The 9670-nt window shown below is 38.7% G+C and overlaps 1 protein-coding gene across 1 annotated transcript; it reads right to left on the bottom strand.

Annotated features, from left to right (window-relative positions):
- Positions 1 to 279: 279 nt before the first annotated feature.
- LOC309693745 (uncharacterized protein) lies at positions 280 to 7264 on the bottom strand. Its single transcript, XM_082513253.1, has 2 exons — positions 7157 to 7264; positions 280 to 4768 (listed from the first exon to the last, which is right to left on the bottom strand). The coding sequence occupies exons 1-2, from the start codon at positions 7254 to 7256 to the stop codon at positions 1059 to 1061; spliced, it is 3810 nt and encodes a 1269-aa protein (XP_082369379.1). The 5' UTR covers positions 7257 to 7264; the 3' UTR covers positions 280 to 1058.
- Positions 7265 to 9670: the final 2406 nt, after the last annotated feature.

Raw genomic sequence — 9670 nt, 5'->3', positions numbered from 1 at the left:
TCGCACGTTTTTTCCGCTTCACGCTGGGAAGAGGGGGGAGTATGGGCTCAAAATGTGGTCATAAATATTTTGTACTTGTAAATCAGGATTTGTATGTGTAAAAAGAATTTGTGTGTGTGTAAAAAAGATTTGTGTGTGTGAAAAAACAGATTTGTGTGTGTGCAAAAAAGATTTGTGTGTGGACTTAGCCAAAAAAAAAAAACCCTGCAACCCTATTTTTCTTCCTTTAATCTGATTGGTCAATGTCATGTCAATCACAAATGTAACAATCCAATCAGAGAACAGATGCGTTTGGCTGTCGAAGGGGCACTTTTTTGAACTGTAATGTAGAAATGTAATATACAGATATAAAAGATTAGAAATTAAAAACAACTTGAGACAAAATACAGCAGCACATATCCAAAAGGATCATTTATTATCACATCTTAATCATAACATTTGAGCTCACCCGTTTTAATAACCAAATTTAAATGGGATTTTAATTCAGCATTTGTAGAAATATTTCTGATTCACATTGAACATATAAATCACAAAAAACTATTATAATTTAAAAAGTGACAACATATTTCACGACTAAATTCTGCTTCAATCCAAACTACCGAATGATGTAAAACTAAGAACAAATCATCCTAATGACAAGAAACTGCCAAATCCCTAATTCAAATTTATTTATCTTTTCGTGTATGTGATTCTAAAGATTCAGTGTGTTAAGTACTATAAGTTTTATTACTACAAGGAGCAGGAAATGTTACTTGGGTTCAGCCTTTAAGGATCTGTCTAGAACCAATGCTACACCTGTCAGAGACTACTAAATCTTTTAGATATGACATGGCATTCACATTAGTTTGGCTTTTGATCTATTAAGTAGCTGTGGAAAAATTACAATGAAAGTCTTTTCACACCCTGAAAATGGAATTTTAAGTCCTGACATCATGATAACTTTAGTTTGACTTGGAAAAAAGCTTCAATTGTAACATATTTATTTAATCCAGGAGTTTTCTTTTAAATCATTTAATGTCCTCTTAATGCTGCTGACATATCTGTAGACCTTCGTAATATTAACCTGAATATCCAAAGAAATTTAGAACTTTCTTAACAAAGCCTTTCTTTTCCTTCTTCTCCTTTCTTTCCTCGGATAATTCCTCCTCCGTTTTTGCAAGTTTGTCTCGTCGCGTTACCTTGGAGATAAGATTTGCCCTCTCCTTCATTGCCTCCAAAGATTTGATTCGAGCTTGGTAACCCTCTTTGGCCTCTGATCTCTCTCCCTCAATCATCATGTCAATGTACTCTGGGGTGGTCAGAGGGTTTGGCCTCAGGCTGATCTCTTGCAGTCGAGTTATACACTGAGCTGACTGATCCATGAGGGACACCATCATGTCCTGAAGGTGAACAATCTCTTCTTCCTGCCTCTCAATCAGTTCCTGAACAGTCATCTTTTCTTTATTAGCTGTTTCATACTTGCGTTTCAGCTCTTGCACTGTCTGCTTCTCTTTCACTTGAACATACTCCCAGCTGTATGTCTGATTGAAATGCACACTCCAAATGCATTTTCCAGGACAGACAGTGCACATCCCATTCATATCCATTGATGCACATCCACGTTTCTCACTATCTTGTGCTATTGCACATGGGTAGTGACATGTTATTGAACATTTCTGGCAGTTGGTGATGAATGCTCCTTTCTCTGTGATTGGTTTTTGGACTGGTTTAATAACATCCACCTCAATCTCAAAGTTTTCATTTGAAGTTATGACTGCTTCATACTCTTTGATCTTTTCTTTGGTTGTCTTAATTTCTTCAAGCTTTGCTAATCCAGTTCTAACTTGTGGCTGCAAACCTTCAATGGCTGTTTCAAGCTGTTTGCGCTCCTTTAAGACTTCTTTGGTCATTAGTAAGCTTTTGGTTTCCATTTTACCCAAAGCAGTGAAGAACTTCTCCATACTTTTGGCTCCCATCTTCCAAAACATTTCATCAAAGCTGGCATCATCTTCATCAAAATCCTCTTCACAGTCTTTGTTGCATCTGTTGTCTGCAAATAATGCTGAGTTATTGAACTTGAAGTGAACCGGAAGCCCTAACTCATTTTTTGGACACGGGACTGCAGAAACGCTTATTGCCTCAAGAACTGGTGGTTCTTTGCCATCAGCAAAAGTCACCAGCATTTCAATGTTCTCTGCCACATCTTTGCCAAAAATGGAGAGCACCGAGTCAAACACATATCTCTGTGTTGCTGTTAGTCGTGCAAGAGAGGCCTGAGTAACAAAACACACTGCATCAATCTCACTGACTCCATTAGGAGAGGTGAAAAGCCTGCGGATTTGCTCTGTGATCTCCTTGTCTCTTGCTACTCCTCTTGTATCTCCAAAACCTGGAGTGTCCACAATGGTCATGGAGAACGGGATTTTAAAGCCTTCCTGGTGGTGGATTTCATACACAGTGACTTCAGATGTCTGACTGTGAGCTTGTGAACTGGTTGGATCCTCATCAACTAACTTAAATCTGAAACCGTCGTTCCACTCTACACCAACAATGTAGTTGATCATTCCATTGATGAGAGTAGACTTTCCTGATCCTGTTGCTCCAAGAAGCATTATTGTGCGATTCTGCCTCATGCTTTCTTTGCCAAAGATATACCTCCGACATCCATCTATGTCCATATCTTCTTCTTCCAGGTGCAGTTTGTAAACTGAGGGCAGCTTTGAGTTTGTTTTCTTGCTGATATGTTTTAGGGACTCAGCCAGACGTGCAAATTCACGCTTTGTTGTGCAGACATTAACAATGATGCTTTCCTTGCTTCTTCCATCTACACCACAGTCACATCTGACCCTGACTGCATATTGTGTCTCTGACTGAAGCCCTGAAATGATGGCCTTCTCACCTCCTGAAATTGCTTGATTCCACTCGAGGTCATTTATTGTTGAGCTGCTATCTGTTTTTGCGTATTCCACTATGTAACTCAGTATCTGGACATCCTCTCCAAGCTCAGCAGGTTTCTCCCAGCTAACTGATATCTCACTTGAATATGGCTGAGCTTGAGGTTTTCCAGGAGGGCTGCAGGGTAAAGTTTTAATGGCATCACTGATTACATTAGCTGGTCCGACACCTGCTGAGGTCACTGCTCTGCATCTGAACACATACTCTGTGTTTGGCTTCAGATCTCTCACTGTGACTTCTTCAGCCTTTGCTTCTGTCTTTTGCTGCCATCCATCCTCTCCACTGACACAGTACTCAACAGAGTAGGAGGTGATGTTCTCTGCTCCAAATCTGGGTGGAGAAATCTTCAGTGTCACACTGTTGTGGTTTATGTCAGCTGCTGTCACAGTTTCAGGCTTTGAAGGAGGCTCAAAGTTCTCACTGACAGCAAATCCACCTTCATAAAGGTAGATGCTGGAACCTTCCTGTGTCTCATTAGTTAACCCCACTGTCAGGAACTTAATGTTCTTGTTTTCCTTGTTGGCCTCTGCAAAATCACTGAAGAGTTTTGCTTCCTTCCTCATATCATCTGCTACTTCTTTTGAAAGGTACCATTGTTCCTTCTCTACATTGTAAGTATGATAAACGTGAACGTCTGTTTTGGTTGTTTCTTTCAGGTAGTCTGATAAAGCTGAGAGGTACGGTTCATCCTTCCCCAGTGAGGTGAAAACAAAACACAGGCCATACTCTGCACTGAGAAGTTCCTCATGTAGATTATTCTGAGATGGGACAGTCTTGGTGTTTTTCATCATGTTGGTGAAAGACTTTAAGATACTGATTTCTCTCTCTTTACAGTCCATCCACTCAGTCAGGTTTTTGCTGTTGAAAGGTGAAGAATGTCTCTTCTTCAGGATCTCAGCGAGTTCAGCCTCCTTTTCTCCTCCTCCTCTGATTGATGGTAGTCTCTTCGCTAACATTCGCTGAAATCCCAGCTTGAACTCTGAACACATTTCTTTAAAACTTGTCAGTTTTTTGCTAATCTGTGGGAACTGTTGGACAGTGGAAGTTCTCAGTGCATCGTTACACCTTGTTTCCAGTTCACTGAAGTCCTCCAGGACGCTCTGTGATTCCTGAACTAATCTTATACTTATCTGACGGACGAGTTTAGCAGCACAAGAATCTAAACTGGTCAAAGGTAACAGCCAGACCTTCATTGGTACAGCCTTTTCGCCATTGGTTCCTAGTAATGTTGGAAGGCTTTTGTAGACTTCTACAGCTTCCTGAAATGTTGTTGGAGGTTTCTTAAGGCAAAAGTCTCCATAGAATCTGCAGGAGAATTTCTCAACACTGTTTTTGTCCTTATCTTCCATTTTCAGGGAACCTTCACCCTCTATGGAAAGCAAGGGGATCTTCTTGATCATCACCTTCAAGCTGCCCTGGATGTCTTGATGAGTTTCCCCTTTAGAAACCTCACGGTCAAACACAAAGAAAGCTTGAGCCCCATAAAGGATACCTGTGACCACATGTGTTGCTATTCCTTGCTCAAAAACATAGGGATGTTTTACGTTGACTCTTCCAAGGTGATTCATTGACAGTTCCTGGAACTTTGTTGTAGTTTTGTAGTTCAGTGTCACTCTGGCCTGGTATTTGGATGTTTTGTGATCATTGAGATACTTGGCTGATCCTCCAACCTCAACCAGTCCTCCCAAGAAACTTGCCTTCAGGGATGCCTCAACATTTAATGCTGAAGATTTGTCCTCAATTGATTCAGATGCAACTATTTCAGATTCAGTGTTAGGTTGTTCTTGTTCTCGTCTATCTTTTTCCAGGTCATTACAGTCCCACAGTGTCATTCCTGTTAAAAAATACAAGTTAAAATATTTTTTTATTTTGGATAGAAACACACTGTGGGGATAGGTTAATTGATTAATCCAAATTGCCCATAGGTGCGAATGTGGGAGTGAATGTGAGCGCGAATGGTTGTCTGTCTCTGTGTGTTAGCCCTGTGACAGCCTGGCAACCTGTCCAGGGTGTACCCCGCCTCTCGCCCTGTGACAGCTGGGATAGGCTCCAGCGCCCCCCGCGACCCTGACAAGGATAAGCGGAAGCGAATGGATGGATGGAAACAATGAAAAATGACAAGAACATCAATGCTTTTGTGTTTTTCATTGTGGAGCTTCAGAATACTGGATATTTTCTTTGTAGCTTTAACCAGATGGGTTGCCTCTTTATTTTTAGTAATAAGAAAGTTGTTTTCAAGCTCAGCAAAACAAATTACATGTTTGAGAACATGAAAAATGATCTTTTCAAAAGTCTACCTTTAAAAGCAACAAAACTTCACTAAATAGCACCTCTTGCCACTGGAATGCAGATGGTGGCTTAAAATGAGCATCTGTGCACTAAAGTTAATATATTTAACTAAAATTGAACAAAGACAAGTCGTGAAGATAAACTTCAGTGAGCTAAAAAAAAAAAGGCATTTAAAAAGAAAACTGAACTTGTAAAGCTAGCTAAAATAATAACAGTACAGGAAATATCCTTCGTTTTAAGTATTTGTTAAAGTGTATAATCTTTACTTTTGTAAGTTGCGTGACACATGCTTATGACACTTTGGGTGTCTCCAAGTCTGGTAAGCACAGCATATTGTTCACAGACAGCTGGCATTAGTCTAATTTTTTTCGACATTGAACAATTTTCTCACCCCTCCCTCTATACATCCATTTTCCAGTTCTACTTATCAGTTCAGTGTTATATGTCTTATCTGTCATAGTACACTGTGCTGGAGGACCAGCACATAGGGACAGACAACCATTCATGCTCACATTTACACATGGGGCCAAATTAGAATCACCAGTTAACCTGACATGCATGCCTCCACTCAAAAAGGGCCCGGCCTGATTTCAAACCAAGTACCCTGAGGCTACAGTGCTAACCACTGAACCACAGTGGTGCACTCATCAGTTTTCACATTTACTGTAACATTCTTGATTTCTTTTTATTAAAACAAATGTGTTTATGTCAAGAACAATATTTATTTCTATTCAGAATTGATGATGGGATGTCGATTATGAATTTTAGTTCACGTACTGTGGTATGCAAAAGTTTGGGAACCCCTGAAAAATTTCATGATTTTTCTTCATAAATCACTGGCTGTTTAGATCAGCAATTTCATGTAAATATATCATATAGCAGATGAACACAATGATATTTGAGAAGTGAAATGAAGTTTATAGGATTTACAGAAAGTGTGCAATAGTTACTTAAACTATAAGAAAAACTTAAAATATTAGGAAGATGCATAAATTTGGGCACCCTTGTCATTTATTGATTTGTTTACCTTTAGCACTAATTATTGGTAAACAAAATTTGTTTGGTAAGCTTGACCCTTGAACTACATACACAGGTGAATCCAATCATTAGAAACGGTGTTTAAAGTGGCCAATTGCAAGTTTTTCTCCTCTTTGCATCTTTGAAGACTGGCAGCATGGGAACCTCAAAAAAACAGCTCTCAAATGACCTGAAAACAAAGATTGTTCAACATCATGGTTTAGGGGAGGATACAAAAAGCTGTCTCAGAGATTTCAGCTGTCAGTTTCCACTGTGAGGAACATATTGAGGAAATGGAAGACCACAGCACAGTTCTAGTTAAGGCCCAAAGTGGCAGCTCAAGAAAAATCTTAGATATCAGAGGCGAAGGATGGTGACAACAGCTACAAAGACCAAGAACATCATCTTGTTGCAGATGGTGTCACTGCATCGTTCAACTATTCAGCGCACTTTGCACAAGGAGATGCTGTATGGGAGAGTGATGCAGAAGAAGCTTTTCTACGCACATGCCACAAACAGAGTCGTTTGAGGTTTGCTAAATCACATTTGGACAAGCCAGCTTCATTCTGGAATAAGGTGCTGTGGACTGATGAAACTACAATTGAGTTATTTGGGCATAACAAGGGGCGTTATGCATGGCGGAAACAGAACACAGGTTTCTGTTGGGGTGACCAAATTTATGCACCTGCCTGATTTTGTTTAAACAATTATTGCACACTTTCTGTAAATCCAATAAACTTCGTTTCATTTCTCAAATATCATTGTGTTCATCTGCTATATGATATATTTACATGGAATTGCTGATCCAAACAACCAATGCTTTATGAAGAAAAATCATGAAAATTAATTAATTAAAAGTTAATTAATTAGCTTTTGCATACCACTGTATATTGAGTTACTACGCATGAATCCTTACCAGGTATGACTAAATCCTGGCGGCAGTCATACAGCATCCCAAGGCTGAAGGGCCGGCCGAGTGTCGCGACCTCCATCGTTCTGCTAGCTTCAGCATCCATCTCTGTATCTGAGCAGATAATACAAAGTACTGCTTCAGCTTCTTTACTCAAGTACAGGCTCTGAAATGTACTCAAAGTAAGAAAGTAAAAGTAGCTCCTTAAAGAACATTTCTACCACCTGTTTTTATACAAAGCCAACTGAACCATGTGCTATATTATTGTCATAATAAAATTATATTAGTAGATAGCAATACAAACTTTATTTCAGTCTACATTTTATTTCTAAAAAATGAACTCAGCTTGAATCGGTTAAGTAGAACATGAGCAGAGAAAAAGAAGGAAAATAAATCACATCTCTATTTTCTGTTGCCTCCATTGTAGAGGGTCACTTTGCCTCTAAACAGGAATTTGAGTAGCCTAAAATCAGCAGTAGTGGCTCAGCGTGGGGAAAAGAATCATAACTCACAATAATTTCTATTTAGAGCTCCAGTAGATTTCCTTAGTGTGCAGGATGTGATCAGCTGACCTGCTGCTGTTTGTGGATGTACACAGCTGAATTCAACCAGATGTCAGCAGATGTTTCACAAGTTCTTTTGGCTGATATCCGTCCTCTACACTGACAGTACGCTGTTTATGCTGTTTATATTAAACACTCTAAAGTTGAAGGTGGAATTCAGCCAATGGATCTCAGCATCATCAGCTAAAAATCATATGAATCTCTGCTACAGTTGATGTAACCGAACTCTGACCATGAAACCACAGCCACTGTGCACCAGTCACACATTGTAGCAACCTAACCTGTTTATCCTGCACTAACCTGCAGAGGATTTTCATGTAACCTTTAAATAACACAGTTAGTCTGCCCCAGTTTGTTATATGAAATATATATATGTAATATGAAACAACATAATGTAACTTGTACAGACCCAACATCTGATTTAAACACATAAGGACTTGTAAGCTTTACATGTCCAGTTTATCAAACACCACTGAGCAGTCTTTGTCTTTAAATCTAAGCTCTCTTCTTCCTCGTCTGTCATGTCTTTCTTATTTTTCTCCATCTCTGACTGAAGTGAGCTCTTTTTCTCTCCCTGTGAAATACAGGAGCTTGACCTTGAGCTGGCAACACACTGTGACACAAACGGCACACAAACAGTTTGTGTGTTTGCTGATGTTTGTTGATCTGATAGAAACGCTGCACTTCAAGTTACCTGCCACAGCGACAAGACGTCACTGCCTTTCGTCTTCAGTAGGGGTAGCTGTGCAGAAGTAACTTAAGCTTGCAGTTGTTCTTGTGTTGTGCCAAAAAGATAAATTAAACAAAAACACCAGCCCACTTTAACACCCCCGACTAACAACCCAATATGGCACACGATTTGGGGTCTTTCATTTCTTTTTATGCAACATCTGGTGATTAATACACATTCACAGGAACACATTCATGTTACTTACTGTTTAGGCTTAAATCGTCTGATCTTTGAAGGCTTGGAGTAAATCTGTCAAACCAAAATTAATGGGCCTGTTTTGAAAAAGTTAGGAGTAAATAGGGAGTAAAAGTAAAAATAACAAAAATTCTACTTAAGTATAGTAACAAAGTAACAAAAAAAAAAGGTTAATATATGCTATTTTTGAGACAGTATGCAAAATACCAGGACCATCCAAATGAAACGTTTGAGCGTTTCAGAGGTGAAGCTTTGAGTCTGCATGTGGTCTTTTAGGGATTTTATTTTTTTTTAAAATGACCAGATTCTCTACGCTGTGTTCGACTTCCTATTCTCATCATTTGATATTGGTAAGTATTGTGATTCTGATTGATTTGGTTACTGTAAATAAAAGAGACCCAGTGCTGGGCTAGAATAATGTTGCCTCTGCTGTAAAATATGTTTATAGTTATTTATATAACTTATATAAGGTTTATTTTCTGATAAACCTCAGTCTGTAAACTCAAACACATCATATTGTAAAGGTTACATTAAACATCGGTAACTCTTAGTTATGTTCATGTATTTTCTGACATATTTGATCAAAGAAGAGAAGCAAAGAGATCAAAGAGAAGCAATTTGCATAGGAATTGCAGTTCTTGTCAGTCAGGTCAGAAATATTAAAAATCATTTTCATAATTACTAATATAGGGTAAACTTTTTACTTTTTCCATTGTCCCAGAAAAAGCTAGTGAGTTTTCACTCACTAGCTTTTTCTGGAACAATGGAAAAAGTAAAAAGTTATGACATATTTTATGCAATGCTTCCTTAAGTCTAAACTACAAAAAAATCCATAATATCCAAAAGTAGTTTATTTTTTCTACAGCTGACACCAGAATATCAGTCATCAAATATAATAAACAGTAATTTGCGTTTTAGTTAGATTTGTACATTTTTATAAGCATTACTCTTAACCAGAAATGTTCAACTATTTGTCTGAATGTCAGACTGTTCCCCGCTGATCCTCCTGCACATTTCTCTTGACTGGCTGAT

This window comes from Aulonocara stuartgranti (assembly GCF_965226115.1).
Source record: "Aulonocara stuartgranti genome assembly, chromosome: 18".
NCBI lineage: Eukaryota > Metazoa > Chordata > Actinopteri > Cichliformes > Cichlidae > Aulonocara > Aulonocara stuartgranti.
This window is presented reverse-complemented; position numbering and strand designations above follow the sequence as displayed.